General features: G+C 48.1%; 1 protein-coding gene across 8 annotated transcripts in view; it reads right to left on the bottom strand.

Moving 5' to 3' along the window:
• CCDC60 (coiled-coil domain containing 60) overlaps window positions 1–18,320 on the bottom strand; it is a 265,864-nt gene that overhangs the window by 48,645 nt on the left and 198,899 nt on the right. For all 8 annotated transcript variants that reach the window (XM_079941757.1, XM_079941756.1, XM_079941758.1 and 5 more), the window contains one exon: window positions 8,361–8,531. In XM_079941757.1, the coding sequence (XP_079797883.1) occupies window positions 8,361–8,531 (171 nt within the window). The remainder of the gene's footprint in view (window positions 1–8,360; window positions 8,532–18,320) is intronic.

The raw sequence follows: 18,320 nt of genomic DNA, 5'->3' as shown, positions 1-18,320 counted from the left end.
CTGGCAGCTGTGTGGTATACTGGTATAGTAGACTAGTGGTCGGATATGTTTTGTTACCTGGCTAGACAAATATTTATGATGTTGTGGGACATTTGGTCTATGTCATGACTACTTAGTAGCAGGAAAGCCATTGACAGAATGTAAGCAATAAGCAAATGGCAGGGTTCCAATAAAACTTTATTTACAAAACCAGCCTGGGGGCTAGATTTGGCCCATGAGCTGGAGTTTGCTGACCCGTTCCCATCCCCACCCCCACTAGACAGTGATACGTGCTATGGGGAGAAAAAAGAGAAGGGGGCTCAGAAGGGCTGGGAGAGCTGGGCCTTGCAATTTTCAATAGAGTGATTGGGGAAGTTATCACCGAGAAGGTGACATTTGATAAAAATCTGCAGTGGAAGGGAGTGAGCCATTCAGATGTCTGGGGGCAGAGCATTCTGGAGAGAGGGAGCAACAGGTGCAAATGTCCTGAGGTGGGACTGTGTTTTAGAGATGGCAAGGAGGCACATGTGGCTGGAGTAAGCAACAGAGAGAGAGGGAGGGAAGGATGGAGAGAGAATGGGGGTCTTGCAGACCAGTGCGAGGACTCTGGCCTTTTCCCTCAACGAAAGTAAAGGACTCTGAGCTGAAAGAGGACATGATGTGACCAAGGATCCCTCTGGCTGCTGTTTTGAGAATGGCCGATGGTGGGAGTGGAGGGCAAGGAGACCAGTGAGAAGTATCACAATAATTTCAGCTTGAGAGAGGAAGGTGGCCGGCACCCAGGGTCCTAGCGACAGGGAAGGTGGGAAGTGGAAATGGCGGGTGCACACAGGGCAGGAACTGCCTGGAGTCAGCGGCTTTTATTTGCGGTCCTTTCCTTAAAGGGGCTTCTCCCAACTCTCCAGACTGCTGACTCACTGGCTGGATGAACCAGCCGTGAGACGTGGGGATCTCGAGCTTCAGACGTCGGCACAAGTGTGCCCTCAAAGATCAGCCATGACCAGGCGTACCTCTCTGGAAGCCCATCCCCTGCCTCACAGAGAATACAGAAGCTTCCTCTGAAGCCAAAACCATCTGGGGGAAGCAGGGGTGGGCGGGGGGGTGGGGAAAGGGATGCTCAGAGAGGAGAACTGCCCAAACAGGCGGTTCATCTTTTTTTTTTTTCTGTACGCGGGCCTCTCACTGCTGTGGTCTCTCCCGCTGCGGAGCACAGGCTCCGGACGCGCAGGCTCAGTGGCCATGGCTCACGGGCCCAGCCGCTCCGCGGCATGTGGGATCTTCCCGGACCGGGGCACGAACCCATGTCCCCTGTATCGGCAGGCGGACTCTCAACCACTGCACCACCAGGGAAGCCCAGGCAGTTCATCTTTGAAACCACTGGACATTTATCCAAAAAAGACTGTTTCAAAGTGAAAAATATTAAGTTACATTTAATACCACAGTTAAGTTTTTCTTTTCAACACCATCGTGGAGTAAGTCATTTCAGTTAGAGAAAACGGGGTTTGTTTGTTTTTTCCTTTTTGGCATGCCTGGGTCACAGGGTATATATTTTTTGCCCATGACCAAATCTAGCCCATAGGCATGTTTTAATAAGCCTACTGTGTGCGTAATGGAATTGATTGTCTATATTTTAAAATTGGGAGATGTCACATAAAGATGGAAAAGCTTTGGTTCTTGAAGACTCGAAAGTTCTTGCCACTCTGAGTAAGAGTCGGGTGTGGCCCAAGGTCAAGATCGCTGCCCACTTTGCACTAGGTGGTGCCTCTTGGGTTGCCTGAGACTCAAAAACCCCTGGCATCTCAGTCCCAGCTTGCCTTACATATTTATGCTACCAGTGTGCTCCTTTAAAGCCTTGTAGTTTCTCAGCCCGAGGAGTTTAATACTGATTGAATCATTGACGGGTTCCCTGATTCATTCACGTCTACCCATATCTATGGAACATCTCTGCGCTGGGGGCTGTAGGTGCGGTGATGGAGACAGATCCAGCCCCTCCCCTCCGGAGCTTAAGAGCCTCCTGGCGGAGACGGGCTTTACACAAACACAGCTGTGATAAGGCTGAGTTGGAGAGTGTGTGGTGCTTTGACAGACCCAAACAGAGAATCTGGCTGAAATGGAGCCAGGGAATACTTCCTGGAGGGAGTTGTGTTAATTTAGAAACATGGGCCTCAAGTTTCTTCTAATGGGAAGGTGGCTTTATAGCCCCCATTCCCCTGGAATCTTGGCTTTCTGAGTGGCTGGGCCAATAGAATGTGTCGGAAGTGGTGTGATGCCAATTTCTGGGTCCCGGCTCCAGGAACTGGCAGCTTTTCCTTCTTATGTCTTGGGATGATCACTCTTAGCACCCAGGCACCACCATGCCGGGAGGAAGCTGGCAGCCTGTGAAGAGACTCATAGGGAGGAGGACCAAGACTGCAGGCTCTCAGTCCTGGATGAGCTCAGAGCTGACAGCCAGCCCCCAGGTGCCACCGTGTGCACGAGCTCTCTCAGAAGCAGACACTTTGAGCTGCCCCAGCTAGTGCTGAATCCCTCCCCACTTAACCCTACTCAGATGGCAGATTTGTGAGTGAAATAGATGTTTGCTGTCTTGAGTTAATAGGTTTTGGAGTGGTTGCTCACAGCAACAGTAACTGGAACAGAAGTAAATATTGAGCTGAGATCTGCAGGTTGAATGGGAATTCAGCAGGCAGAGGGCAGAGGGAGAGGCCCTGGGGAGGAGGGAGAGGGGGACAGTGTGGCTGGAGGGGAAGCCAAGGGCTAGCCCATCCAGAACCTTGTAGCCCCTGCTCAGACTTTTGTCTTTATCCGATACAGAATGGTGGCCACTGAGGATTTTAAACTGGGAGTGGTTTACATCTGGAAAGCTCGCTCTGGCTTAGCGTGGGGAAAGGAGCCAGAAGAGGTGGAGGCAGCCATCAGGAAGTCACCTTCCTCCTGGGAATTTGAGGACAATCTTGGGGTCACAGAGCTAACTAAAAAATAGGACCAGAATCTAGGTCCCCTGTTTTCCATTTCCACAGGCTCTTTATTCAACCCTAGAGCTGAGGAAACCACAAGCCAATATGTTGGCATGCCCAGGCTTACTGGCTCAACCCAGTGGTCTAGAATACGGGGAAATTAACCCAGCTATTACACGCCTTAATCTCTTCTTTTATGTCTCGTCTCAACTGCAAACATAAGACAAGTTCTACCCGTTGTTTTTTTCTCCTTTTTCAGCCGAACCTGCAGCTGAGAAATGAGGTCAATGAACACAGTGGGAAAGACTGCTTGAAGGCCAGAATCTTTGGGGACATGCTTGATTTTCTTTTTTCCCTACATAGTTTGTCAGACTTAAAACTTTGGTCTAAAAGAACTTATCCTATGGTCTTAGATCCAGAGGGGGGGAAAAATCCCTTTTGCTTTTAGAATGTGCAGGATCAAATACTGTGTTAAAAAAGCAGTTCTAAATGAACACTTGTATTTTTGATAATTCTGTGACTGGAATTATATTTATAGAACATAGCTCTTACATGTGAGATGCCTTCTAGCCTGCCTGGAAATTAAGATTTTTAGCCATAGATCTGAGGGTTTTAAGTAATTGAGGGCCAGAGAGATCAACTTCATTTCACTGCATAATAATAGCTAGCAATTACTAAGCACGTCTCATAAGCCAGGCTCTGTGCTAAGTGTTATTTCTTTTAATCCTCATAACAAATTTGGGAGTTTGGTACCATTCATAAGGGTGTAGAGAGAAGAGGCTCAGAGCAGCACAGCGACCTGCCCAAAGCTAAACAGTTGTATGGGGGAAGTCTGGGCTCGAACCCCAGCCCTGTGCTCTTAACCACTACTCCCTACTGGTAGGGATAATCTCCCAGTGCTATTTTATAACCCCTGCCGCCCCCACCTGCATTTGATGGCTATGTTGCAATAACAGCCTCCAGTTTTATTTTAATGACCAGCCTTGCACAGCTCATGGAATCCACTGGATAAGTCATAACCAGACCAATGTCCACGTGAGGAAAGATCTCATGCATATTTAAACTTATTAAACTTTAAATATACCATGTCTTGCACACTGAAACATGGATCGGAGAGGGAAGAACTGTGTTCTGTGACCATGGATTAAAAACCCCGTGTAAACAAGGGCAACGTTACAACCAAACTATTTAAACAGTCACGGGAGGATCTTTACAGATGCCACCTTCCCCAGAGCCTGTCTGTTTGCCCAATAATCTGGGCAAAAAGTTCCTGCGAAAAGAGCCACTAGTTCGTTCCTTCTCTTTATTCTAGAGAAAGGCTGCCAGGTGACTAGTGCCCCTAGAGGTACCAGACTCAGAGAGGGTCATCGAGGCTCTTAGATGACACTAACGGCAAAACTTGCGCTGAGCTCGTGGGACCTTCACGGAGAGGGTAAGAACCCCTCGGCTCACTGAGTGGCTTTCTCTGTAACCTGCGCCTCTTCAAGGTCCCGTGAGGACACTTCAGTGGGGTCCACCGAGTGGCTGGATGGAGGTGGCTCAGGTCATGACTTGCCTGCTTTTATTTTTTTTTTCATTCTGAAAATCATATTTCTGATTTTGGCAATAGATAACACCACCACACCCTCCTTCTCCAGCCCTGGCCTTTCTAACCAGACATGCGGGCTGCAGGATTTCTGGCGGGCTGATACAGATGGGTCTAACCATACTTCTTTTTTCGTCACCCACTGAACTCCCATTCAGCATTAAAGACCCTGCTCAGAAGTTACACTTATGGGGATTCTTTCCAGATTTCCTTTTCACCCCCTAAAGTTGAGCGGGCGGACACTGTGAAGTAATAGAAAAAAAATATATATATATTGGTCTCTGCCCTCACTTTCTGGCACAGAGCTCCTAAAACCCTTGGAATTTCCTACGTGATAAAGAGTACCAGGGGCATCTCTTGTTTTAATATTTGGTCTTAGACCCTGGATCCTGACACAGAGCTCCCAAATCCCTTGGAATTTTCTGGGTGATAGAGGTGTCTTTTTCTGGGGAATGGGGCAACTCTTGGTGGGCTCCTGGATAGCTTTAGGATGGGGGCTGGTTGCCAGAAAGACCAAGCCATGATTAGAAGCTTGGACCTCTCAGCCCCACCCCCAGTCCTCTGGGAAGGCGAGAGGGGCTGGAGACTGAGTTAATGACAGCGCATGCCTATGTGATGAAGCCTCCATAAAAATCCCTGAAGTACGGGGTCTGCAGAGCTTCCGAGTTGGTGAGCACATCCACATAATGGGAGGACGGCACTCCCCAACTCCACAGGAACAGAAGCTCCTGTGCCTGGGTCCCTTCCAGATCTCACCCTGTGTACTTCTTGATCGGGGTGCTCATCTGTACCCTTTATTATGTAATAACATGGAAAATGTAAGTCAGTGTTTCCCTGAGTTCTGTGAGCCATTCTAGAAAATTATCAAACCCAAGGAAGGGGGTCATGGGAACCCTGATTTATAGCTGGTTGGTCAGAAGTACAGGTGACAACCTGGGACTCGTGACTGGCATCTGACGTGGGGGGGTGGGCAGTCTTGTGGGACTGAACCCTTAACCTGTGGGATCTGATGCTAACTCCAGGTAGAAAGTGTCGGAACTGAACAGGATGGTAGGATGCCCTGCTGGTGTCACAGACATTTGCTTGGTGTGGGGGAAAACCCCACACATCTGGTGTCAGAAGTATGAGTGTGATCATGGTGTGAGAGTAAAGGAGAAACACGTGGGAGGAGTGTTCTTCCTTTACAGGCACACTTCAGGGCACTGGAGGTCCACCCCATGGTACTGTGCTGTGGCACCGCATGCGGTAGGGACTGTCCTCCAATCCTTTTCATATCTCCGTGCCATCAGAAGGCCTGCACGCAGTAGGTCAGCTGTACAATGAGAACGGGCCTGGGTCAAGGTCGTCTCCCATTCTCACCCCTACACTTACTTGGAAGCCAGGATAAAGGTCCAAGACATAATGCACTAAGGGGCCATGGGTATTTTACTGAAGATCTTCTGGGGAAACTGAGGAATGGATCTACATGTCACACTATGAGGCAAAACCTCGTAAAAACCCTCATTAGACATCTCCGTTCTCTCCCACTGTTGGCTGCCTTTCCTCTCTTCTCTCCTCCGAAGGGTCCCTTCCGCTCACACTCTCGGCCCGTCTCCTGAATGTCTCCATTCTATCTGTCAGGGAAGCCTCTCTGCTCTTCCTGTCTATCTGCGTATTCACTTGAATACACTTGCTCACCAAAGAAAGCTTCTCCTTGGGATGCTGACTCCTTGGAAGGCATGTGGTGGGGATTGTAAATCATAGATATTTTCTCTAGTCTCAGAATGAATGAATGAGTTAATAAATGAATGCACAAATGGTAAGCTAGCTTACTTAGACCAACCCACTGGGTAAAAATAACCAAAAATGCTGGACAAAATATTTTTTTTAGAAAGAGTGGCAAAGGGACTTCCCTGGTGGTGCAGTGGTTAAGAATCTGCCTGCCAATGCAGGGGACATGGGTTCAAGCCCTGGTCCGGGAAGATCCCACATGCCGCAGAGCAGCTAAGCCCGTGCGCCACAACTACTGAGCCTGTGCTCTAGAGCCCATGAGCCACAACTACTGAGCCCGCAAGCCTAGAGCCTGTGCTCCGCAACAACAGAAGCCACGGCAATGAAAAGTCCGAGCACCGCAACGAAGTGTAGCCCCCGCTCACCACAACTAGAGAAAGCCCGCACGCAGCAACGAAGAACCAGTGCAGCCAATAAATAAATAAATTTTAAAAATAAATAAAATAAAATAAAAAGAGTGGCAAAGAGCCAACAGCGAAGTGGGAATCTCTCGGCCAAAGCTAAAGAGAGACTGGAAACCAGAGAGGTAAGGCGGCCTGGGAGCTGCTTTGGTCCTAAGGACACTTGCCAATTTAGAAAAGGTTAACTTTCCTTCTAACAGCTTCCCAGGGCAAGGAAAAAGCACAGTCCATGGTCTGCACAAATGAGGAATCAAAGAGAAGACCCTTCTTACAATAAGCTGGGATTCCCAAGGACCAGACTTTCAAGGGAAAGGCGACTAGAAATATACCAGCCCTTCATGGTCTCACACTCAGGGTTCCCACCAGTCACCAGGAACCCTGAGCTTTAAGAAGACCTCCAACCACTAGTGTTCAGCCCCCTCACCCCCCACGCCAGGGCCTCACAGACCAGAACTCCCTCCTTTTTTTTTTTCCTTTAAGTTGAAATTTACATAACATAAAATTAGCTGTTTTAAAGGGTGCGATTCAATGGCATTTGAATCGATGGCTGTACAACCATCTCCTAAATCTAGTTCCAAAACATTTTCATCAGCCCCAAAGGAGACCCCACACCCGTTAAGCAGTCATTCTCCATCCCCCCACTTCCTCAACCCCTGGCAACCACCAATCTGCTTCCTGTTTGGGATGAACCTCAAACAAACTATGGCAAGTGAAAGGAGCCAGGCACAAAAAGATCCCATATTGTATGGTTCCATTGGTAGGACCATTGTTTTTAAGACGTACACATGCATATTTCTTTACGTTAACGTTGTGAAGAATTTGGGAAATGGTGCATTACGTGCTGTGGATTCCATTTCCTCTTTAGCCGGCAACATGTCAATTTGGGTTCCTAAACGCAGCCCTAGCACAGTAACTCTCAACCTTGGCTTCACATGGGAACTATCTAGGGGAGCTTTAAAAAGTACTATGTCCGGGGGCTTCCCTGGTGGCGCAGTGGTTGAGAGTCCGCCTGCCGATGCAGGGGACGCGGGTTCGTGTCCCGGTCCGGGAAGATCCCACATGCCACGGAGCAGCTGGGCCCGTGAGCCATGGCCGCTGAGCCTGCGCATCCGGAGCCTGTGCTCCACAACGGGAGAGGCCACAGCAGTGAGAGGCCCGCGTACCGCCAAAAACAAACAAACAAACAAAAAAACAAAGTAGTGTGCAAACACATTAAGGGAACTCAGAATCCAAATGGGCTCTGGAGGTGGTTGGGCTGAAATCTGGGAAGGATCAGGAGAGGGCAGCATTTAAGCTGGGCTTTTAATGATTAATTAGAACCTTAGTTGGAAGAGTACTTAAGGCCCAGAGAACAGCACGGGAAAATGCCTAGAGGTAGGGACAAGCCTTGGAATGAGAGGGAAAGAGGCACACCTGGGGACCAGCAAGATCTCTTGGGTAGCTCTTGGCATTGGATGTGCGGACAGACATATGTAGTAGAAGATACCTCACTGTACCGGGAGGTGACGCTGGCGAGGCAGGTTGAGCCAGACTAAAAGAAGCCATTAGACACCAGCCTAAGAAGGGGCTCCCCATGTGAGACAGCTGCCACCCCTCAACCCAACCAGGCAGTGTTCCTTCACAGTGGTCCTTCCCAAGACCACTGGTGCCACGGTGATGGTGTCTACTTACGTCAAAAGAATATCCCCATACTGGACATCTGACATCTTTTTGGCTGGTTGGAATATATTTCTTCCTTCCTCTTTGAGTTTCTGAAGTTGTTGTTGCTTCTTTTTCAATGCACTCTCCTCTCTCAGAATAGTAAAGTAACCACGGCCAATCTTCACCCACTGAATCAAGATGCTGGAGAAAGAGAAAGAGAGAGGAACACGAGTTGGCTATCAGTGGAATGTCTTACTGTCTTGGGACTGAGAATCCATTGAAGGGCACTCTCGTGCCCAGTAGCAGGAGACCTCCTGCCTTTAGAATTCCAAAGCCACAGAGACCTGAGCTTGGATTATGGACCCACCTCTTACCAAAGACCTTGTACCAGTTACCTAACCTCTCCTGGTTTCGGTTCCATCACGCCACAAACATTTATTGAGTGCCTACTATGTGCTAGGCACTCTGCTGTGTCCACTGAAATGAGCATAATAATTGACACCCCAGAGAATTAATTTAATTGGCGGCATTTTTATTTTGTTTTGTTTTTCATGGTGTGTCTCAGATTCAGTGAAATGCGGTATTTGAGTTTCTTATACATATGTCACCGGAAGGTCACCAGCAATCTTTTTCTAAATTTAGACCCCGCTTCTCAGCTCACGTAACGTTTTCTGAATCTCTATGCTACACGACACATGTGCATCCCAGCCGGTCACTGGCAGGTACGGATCAGACATCATCTGCCCAGCCCATATTCTTGTTACAGCAAACTAGTCTCTCAGGTTCCTCATGTGTAAAATTGTGCAAAACCAAAGGAACGTGTACGCTGGTGGAACACAGTGAAACCAGATCACACAGAACTGGCCCTGGATTGTCCATTTGGGCTCTTATTTTTAAGTTTAGGGATGCAAGCCGTTGATCTGAGGTGGAATTCATATTTGAAACAAAAATGTGCTTCGGTTTTGCTTTCAAGCTTCTGAAATCCACTCATCAAAGAGCATCCTGAGGTTGCCGGATAACCTGATAGAACGAAAACCGTAACCAGGAGCAACCCCTTAATTTCACAGGGGACGATTTTCTGGATGCGGCACAAAGCAAATGCAGAGCTGTTCTGGGAGCTGGGGCTGACAGCAGCTGTTTTTTCATGGTTATGTTACTTCCCAGAGACTCCTCGCTCAAAACGTGGTTCATAGGTCAAGACTGACGTCACACACGCAGCACAAGGGTGTGAAATGGCATGACTCACATTATGAGGCTTTCTGGGCTCCAAAGCAGGTCTGCAATCAGCTGAGGGGGGGGGGGCGGCCTGGGGGGGGGAGGGCCGGCTTAGGGAGCGGGGGTGGGGGGTGGGGTGGCCGGCTTAGGGTTTTCTGGGAGTGGGGCTGGGGTGAGGGGTCCCTTGTTTGGGTGTGGTCTCAACTTCCCGCCAGCACCAAAACAAGGAGCACCTTGGGTTTCTTATCAGCTTTTGCCCAGATGTGGGGCAGAGGGAATGGGGAGGAGGGGGGCGGGCAGCTCAAACGCTGTCAAAGGTCGCAGGTCAAAAATGGGGTCAGACTCTTCATTGCGTTAATTCACGCCCAATTTCAAATGTGTGTGTTTGCCTAAATAGCTGCATCATTATTAACCATTCAATAAAAATGTAATGAATACCCGCTGTGTGTCAGGAGCTACTCTAGGTGCTGAGGTACAGCAGCAAACCAAACAGCTCACAACATTCCTGTCCTCGTGAAGCTCCTATTCCAGGGAGTGGAGACAGACACGAAACAGCGTGAAGTGTAGGTGACACGCTAAGTTCCAGAGAGGAGCATAAAGCAGGGACGCGGGAGAGTGAGAGACAGGGGTGGGGCGTGGATTGGTGCCATTTTAAATTGATGGTCAGCGAGGGCCTGGCTGAGAAGGTGACATTTGAGGAAAGACATAAATGAGGTGATGGAGTAAACCATGCAGATGCCTGGGGGAAGGGAACAGCATGTGCAAAGGCCCTGGGCAAGTACAACTTTTCATCCAGAAAAGTTTTGCTTTCATTGAATAAAATGTTATGTGACATCACATAGTACAGTTTGTGCTCCTGAAAGATTATATTTGTCTGATTTAGATACTGGTCTTCTATCTAAGACTTTTGTTTCACAGAAAGGATCTGCTCTGAAAAAGGAAGGAAGGAAGGGAGGGAGGGAGGGAGGGGGGAGGGGAGGGGAGGGGGGAGGGGAGGGGGGGAGGGGAGGGGAGAAGGAGGAAAAGCACTGCTGTGTCCCAGACTGGGTGCTACTCTAGGAAGCAATAGATGTTACCACTTTCATTAAGACGCTCATCTCTAATAACTCCAACTAACATCCTCAAGCCGAACCCCAGCAATTGGAGAGGTCCCTCTCTTGCCATCGGACCTCAGTGAGACTTCTCAAGCGTATCCAGGGTGCTCCTGAGATGCAGCAAATCATCTGGATAAGAGGCTTTTTCAGTGAACGAGGCCATGTTGTGGTTTCACATCTGTGGCAGAACTTAGCCCTGTAGCTCAACAGTTCTGTGTCTGCCCTCCCGCGAGTCCCTCACTTCTGGGTGTGTGAGTTCACTTATTTATCCTCACAACAGCTCGACCTTGTGGGCACTGTTGTTATCATTTCCATCTGCAGATGAGGAAACAGGCCCAGAAAGGTGAGGTCAGAAAAGCTGGAAAGAAGCAGATCTGGGGTCTGAACCCAGGTGGTGGATTCCCCCGTGGGGTCGGACTACAGAGTCCGCTGGTTTGTAGGAGGTCAGGATGTTTCCACTGGGGAGTCTCACCAGCTTGTCCCGGAAATCCCTGTCCTCGACTTGGAGATTCTATAGGCCACCAGGTGTCCTTGGCTAACTTGGGTGGCTTGTCATTGACTGGCCCGGTGTTAGGGGCTCGCCTTTACCTGTTGCCCAGATTCTCTCATGGAGTAGAAGGCTGTCAGCAAGGCCTCTCAGGTCCCAGAACTGACCGTGGTCTTCAGAGGCAGTGGGTGGGACCGGCACTGAGAAGTCTCATGAGTGATAACTGCGCACAACAGGGGGTTCCAGGGACCTGGAGCAGACCCAGGCAGTATGGTGGGCTTTGCGCTCTGATTTCACTGTGTAACTGAACAAAAGCCTTTGTCTTTCCCTGCAGAAACTGTAACCAACTAGATCCTGAAATGCAGGTGTTATGGACTGAATTGTGTACCACCCCGCAGCCCAATTCATAGGGTGAAGTCTCAACCCCCAGTACCTCAGAATGTGACCTTATTTGGAAATAGGGTCACCGCAGATGTCATTAGTTAAGATTCGGTCATACTGGAGGAGGGTGGGTCCCTATGCCAATATGACTGGTGTCCATATAAAAAGAGGAAACTTGGGCACAGACACATAGGCAGAGAGAAAACCATGTGAAAATGAAGGCAGAGATCAGGGCAATGCTTCTGCAGGCCAAGGAATGCCGAAGATTGCCCGCAAATCAGCAGAAGCTAGGAGAGAGGCATGGAACAGATTTTCCCTCTCAGACGCGAGAAGGAAGCAACCCTTCTGATACCTTGATCTTGGACTTCTAGCCTCTGGAACTGTGAGACAATAAATTTCTGTTGTTTAAGCTACCCAGGTTGTAGTACTTTGTTCCAGCAGCCCTAGTAAACTGTTACAGCATGATCAAATATCTAAGCCTACACTCATGCAACAGCCCAACTCTTTATTTGCTTTGACTGCAAGGGTTAACGAAATCCTTATTAAATTAATTTTAGGGCTTCCCTGGTGGCGCAGTGGTTGAGAGTCCGCCTGCCAATGCAGGGGACGCGGGTTCGTGCCCCGGTCCGGGAGGATCCCACATGCCGCGGAGCGGCGGGGCCCGTGAGCCATGGCCGCTGAGCCTGCGCGTCCAGAGCCTGTGCTCTGCAACGGGAGAGGCCACAGCAGTGAGAGGCCCGCGTACCGCAAAAAAAAAAATTAATTTTATAATAAGTGACAGGCTGAAGGTCACGCCACAGTAAATAAAAGGGACCTGAATATTATGTCCCAGGCCCTGAGCTGGACACCTATTTTGTGTCAGATCCTGTTCTAGGCAGTTATGATGTGTCCGGTTCTGTTCAAGCACTGGCACTACAAAGGCAAACACATCCTCAAAGAATTCACAGTCTTCACCTCTGCCTCTAAGTTATCTTATTTCTATAAAAGTAGAAATTAAGAGGTTGTTAAGAGATTTATTTGACTTCTTTATGCCCTTATGCCAAAAAGGATTACGAGCAGAAAATTTTAAAAGTGAGAAGGGCAGGAGACATGAAAAAATAAGAAAACAGTATCAGGTAAGACAAGTATCGAAACCCACGATACATGAGCTAGTGCCCAGATTTGGCCCTCAGCATCCTAGTGGCCAGCACAAGGAGGGAAACACAATCCCTCATGTGATTCCTCATGACCATGAGATTTTGAAACAGCTGTTCAGGTGATGCCTAGCCATTCCTGGTGGAAGAAGAAGAGATTTCTTTCAAGGACCTGTATAGGGACGACACTGTGAAAAGCGAAGTCTGCAACAAACCTCTAGATGCGGGTAGCGATGAATGCTTGTCTTACTGATTGACTCACAGAAAAGCATCGGGGAGTTGGTGTTGGTAATTTGAGGAATCTAGCAAGTTTTCTGGTAGAACTGCAGCCCCTTTCAACCAAGGCAGCTGGACTCCTAGCGGTTAGATCTTCTGGAAAGACCTGGCTGAGAGATGAACAGAGGTGGTGGTGTGGGGGGGGGTGGGCAGGGGTTGTCTGGGCCCTCAGGTCAGACCCACCAGCCTATTCTGGGAACTTCAGGCTGCGGAGTGTTCGCTCCGTGCACCGTGAAGTGCTCCCCTGTTACTGCAGAGGCCCATTTAAAAACGCCTAGTATTTTAGCAAACCCCCATTTAATTCCCTGTATGTTCCCTCCATTTTCTTCATCATTATTGTTGATTACCAGGCTATTCGCCTGAAGGGAGCTATTTGCAGGGAAGAGCAGTCTTCATCTTTAAATCCACTCACCCGGGGCCTCCTGTTCACTGCTTTCCGTGATGTAAAACTCCCACGGCTAACGTGGCAAGAGGAACGATGGGGAGTCAAATAATTAACTGCGCCAGGCAAACGGAGGAAGAAGCGGATTATAAAATGGAAAGTTTCCTCTACCCAAAGCCACTTCCTCTTAACCAATGCATGCGGGTAGGTTTTCACATTTAAGGGACATGTGTTCTCTGTACATTCATCAGCCTGTGTGAGCTGATGAATGAAACATTCGCAATATGGCAATAGGAATAGTCTCAGTGGGGCTGAGCTGAGCCACACCGAAGGGGCAGGTTTCACTCCCAAGCACCTTCAGACCTGAGGGCCAGTGTACGCAGTGGTAAGCCTCGGAGGGGCCAGCCTCTTGGATGGGGTCTCTACTTTGCCACTCCCTTAGGCAGGTCTTAAACCTCTCTAAACCACAGCCTCTTCATCTCCAAACGAGGAAAAAAGTGATTCTTGCCTCAAAGGGCTGTTGGGAGGATTAAATGACAGTGGGTGTAGAGAGTTTAGTGTAGTGCCTAGTACCTAGGACTCAATGATTGGGCGCTACAATTATTACTGTCAACTCGCTTAACAGTGCTGAGAGGGTGGTGTGATCTGCAGTTGAGAAAATAGAGGGAAGAGGTTAAGTAAACGATGAGGGTCATAGTAGCTGGGAAGTAGCAAAGCAAGGGTTGGGAGCCAGCAGGGATGATTCCAGAATTTCTCTCTCCATCTGCATGCTGCAAACACAAGAATACTCAGAAGGAAGCTTTAGAGCTTTGAGTCTATGCATCTCTGGGCTGTTCTTATTGTGCAGAGTTCACCTCTAGGCCCACAGAAGAGAAGCTGGTGGCTTACACTTTCCTCCTTTAGAGCATGTTTTACCCAATCCAAGTCACCTCCTGTGGCAGATCAGGTCATCATTCAGCAAATACTCACTCCCTCCCCCATCCCCTACATTCAGACGGTGAATGTTCTCCCAGCATCCTGACTTTGGACTTCACCATATGACTTCTTTGGCCAATGGGGTGTTAGTAGATACGACCTGAAAAGAAGCTTGAAATAAGCTTGCTCAGTTGGGTCCATGACAAGAAAAAAAACCCCACTATTTCGCTGAACCCAGAAGAATAAGAAAGGCATGGAACAGACCTGAACCCAGCTAATCTCAACCTAAATCAGCCAAACCCCAGTTATCCCACACACATGAGCAAGGAAGAAATACTCATTGAAAGTCACTGAGTTTTAGGATAGTTTGTTACACAGCATTATGGTGAAAATCGCTGACCAATACATCATTTGTTATAAGAGGTGACATTATTTTATGAACCACAACGAAGGAAAAATCCATGCCAGTTCGATTAAGACATGATTGTACACTGCATCTCCAGTTCAGAGATGTTAAAATGTGGGGAAAAATGTGCCTATTCGATATAAAATATGGCATTAGGAAAGAAATTGCCTCAGACCTGAGAAAAGATGATCTGGAACAGAACCTGGAACATAAAGGTAATTAACAGCCCCTTCAGAGAAGTATCTAGCAATTTTCTGATATTCTCTGATGAGACTGAGAGTCCTTCTTGGGGTGTTAGATTTACCCCCACATCTGGCCTGCCAGACTTGTAACAAGGCTGTTAATCTTTACTAGTCATCCTACTCTTGAGTGATGCTATCCAGCTGTTTGTTACTCTAAGTGTGGGCCCTGGACCAGCAGCATTAGCAACATACAGGAGCTTGTTAGAAATGCAGAATCTTGGGCCCCCCTCACGCCTCCTGAATGAGGATCTGCATTTTAACAGGACCCCTAGATGACTCATATACACATATAAGTTTGAGTTGCACTGGTCTAGCTGTCCTCTCCCTTCTGTTAAAAGATACTCTTTCCAGAAAGAAATCTTCGAACTGGCTTTATTAGAAGCCCAATTCCCTTCCTACAAGTTTGAAATAAAACTTTGACACACACTAGCAGTCAATTCATCTCAGAAAGTTCTTCAAGCACAGCTGTAGCAGCCATTCTCACTCTCTGAGGGCACTCTGCTTGTCATGAGTCTCCCATTACCTGAATCAGCAGCTCCATCCCCAGGGCCCCAGAGGAAACATGGAAAAAAACAGACAGCCCCAGCTCTTCACAGGGGCCTTGCAGGAAGCTGCGAGTACTGGAGAGTTGACAGGCAGCGAAAGAAATTCACGTTCCACCTTTCTATTATGGGGGGCATGGGATTAACCACCGCAAATCACTTTGTTAAAAATCAACAGCCCAGATGTACTTAAAAACAAAAAACCACAACTTTTAATGGTAGTATTGCTCTGCGTCCAGCTGGTTTTCACTCACATTTTCTGTCTCTGTCCGCAAGAAATATGGGACTATAAAGCCAGGAGAGCTTCCATGGGGGAGGAAGCATGACATTAAAATGAACAAACACTCCTGGCAATATCCGATTTCAGGGATGTTCTGCTCTCGCAGAAGGGAATTGCCTACATGGGAAAATTTCACTTAACAAATTTTACTGTTTTCCAATAATGGCAAATAAAACAGTTTCTTCCCAGATTGTGGAGGCTGAAGGCTTGGAGAACCCATTTCATCTGGCTGGCTCACGTCTTGCTTTGTCAGCTCACCCAGACATATCGATTTCAGAGGAGGAGAGGGCAAACGCGATGGAACGGAGGGATGGATCTGAAACACTATCCTGAAATTCTTGAATTTTCAGGCAACCCCTACAGGCAAATTAATAACCCAGCCCTAGCACAAACGCACCAAGCAAATATTTTGCATTTAAGTTCCCGCATTAGAATGCCCTGTTTATACAATAACTTAATAAATCTGCCTGGCTGCCAAATGGACAAGAAGGTGAGAATCATTCATTAAAATGCAAATGCAATTGAGATGGAATTTGGAATACATTTATTACAGTAATTGAACTTCAGTCAACTGCAGGCACGACACAGATTCTGAACTACCTCTCAGACAAAAGGACATGTTGCGTTACCAACACCCCACCCCCACCCCAAGTTAATATCTTTGTCAGCATGCAAATTAAAGCCATTGCCTGAGGGCCAATGATTTGCAATGGAGGATTTCACTCGTCTTTATAGGACAAGATTGCCAGAGATAAAGGTCAACTGCATACACAAAAGATTGCTCTGGTAGCATATCGTGTGTACAGCCAATTGACTGCAAACATCTTCGGAGTGCTTACTGCAACTATATTCTTATTAAATCACATCTGAACATCTCTTTACTCTCCCTGGGTTATTTGCTAATTGTAATGCCTAACAATGGGAGATTCGCCAAGTCAGGATTTCACCTCTCAGATCAAAAGTTTCAGATGGATTTCTCTCCTGTCTGAATGACTCAGCCCAAAGACGAGGCCCAGTTCAAGGGTTCCTTTTAATCAGATGGAAGAGAGATGCTACTGAGACTGTGATAAAGACACAGCAAAACTGACTCGCAAGGGAGAAGTCGCTTTATCTGCTTCAGTTTTATTCTCTCTGGCTCCTTTGCAAAATTCATGTGGCATTTCTGAGGTCTGGGCAAACAGCGCACCTGCACCTAGCAGACGCTGTCTGAGTCGGAAGAAGGCACGGCCTAGAGTCTTTCTTTGGCCACAGGCCAGCCTTCCTTTGCTATCCAGAAGTGACCTTAGTGGCAAAATACAATTCATTTCACCTGTAAAATGGAGAGATTGCTTTTGTCCCCTTCATCCCCTTCATATTCATTAATTCATAATGAAGTGATGTCCACTCTATTTCCTAAATGTCACTAGACTGACTTCCTGTTGCCACCACCCTAGCCAGAAACCATCTATTACTCTAAGTAGCTTCCTATCTGGTCTTTCTCCTTCCCAATCCATTGTCCACCTGGCTGTCACAGGGCTCTTTCTGAAATGCAGACTCATTCCCATCAGAGTGTTCCAAACCCTTCGGTGGCTTCCCACTGCTCTCAGGATGAAGTTCAGACTTTTTCCCATGGCAATAAGTCCCTCTAAGATTCGGGCTTTATCTCTAACTGTTAGGGGAACCACTGACTGAAACCGCCCACCCTGGCCAGGCACCATAGTAACCATTTGCGTGAGTTGTTTTACGACAGGAGGCCCTGGTAAGGAACCCGGAACTAACAAGCCGCCACCCACCGGAAGAATTCGGGAAAGGTCAAAAGGAGACGCCAGTCCCTATGTCCTACAAACCTCCCAGAATCCTCCCTGCTGGAATCCATCTTGGCTGAGTGATGCGCGCGCCACCAGGAAGGACCCGAGTCAGAATGATTGGCCAGAGACTGACCCAGAAACTAATCCTATCACCATAAAACCCGAGACTGCGAGCCACGTGGCAGAGCAGTCTTCCTGGGATCCCTTACCCTGCTGCTCTCCGCCCGGGCGCCCCTTCTCAATAAAATCTTTTGCTTTCTCAGCACGTGTGTCTCCTCGGACGATTCATTTCCAAGTGTTAGACAAGAGCCGACTCTCGGGCCCTGGAGAGGGGTCCCCCTTCCTGCAACATACCCCACTCATCCAGTCATTCATTTGTATCTCTCTGCCCCTCAGAATCCTATGATTCTGCCTCTTCCTGTAGCACTTCCTCCCCCTTTTCACTTGCTGATTCCAAGGCTTTGGAAAAACTGTCAACTGTTGACCATTCAATACTGCTACTCCCTCCTTCCCTCCAGCTCTAGGCTAGGTCAAGTGCCTCCTCTGTGCCCTCACAGCTCCCCGTGTCCATGTGCTCCCCGTCACTGCACTCGCCACACTATATAGCAATTGCCTAATTCCTTGTCTGCTTCTCCCACTAGAATGCAGACTCCTTGAAGACAGTGCCTGATACAGAGCAGGCAGTCAGCATTTACTGGTTTTCCTTCCCTACCTCTCGCCCTTTCTCCCAATGGCAGAAAGTGCCATTTCCTGAGCTTCCTTAGTAAAGACCACATTATCCTGGACATCAAATATCTAGATAAAAAGTCGACAAAACAAAACAACAACAAACAAAGCCACATTTTCCAGC

This window comes from Stenella coeruleoalba, assembly GCF_951394435.1.
Source record: "Stenella coeruleoalba genome assembly, chromosome: 14".
Taxonomy (NCBI): domain Eukaryota; kingdom Metazoa; phylum Chordata; class Mammalia; order Artiodactyla; family Delphinidae; genus Stenella; species Stenella coeruleoalba.
This window is presented reverse-complemented; position numbering and strand designations above follow the sequence as displayed.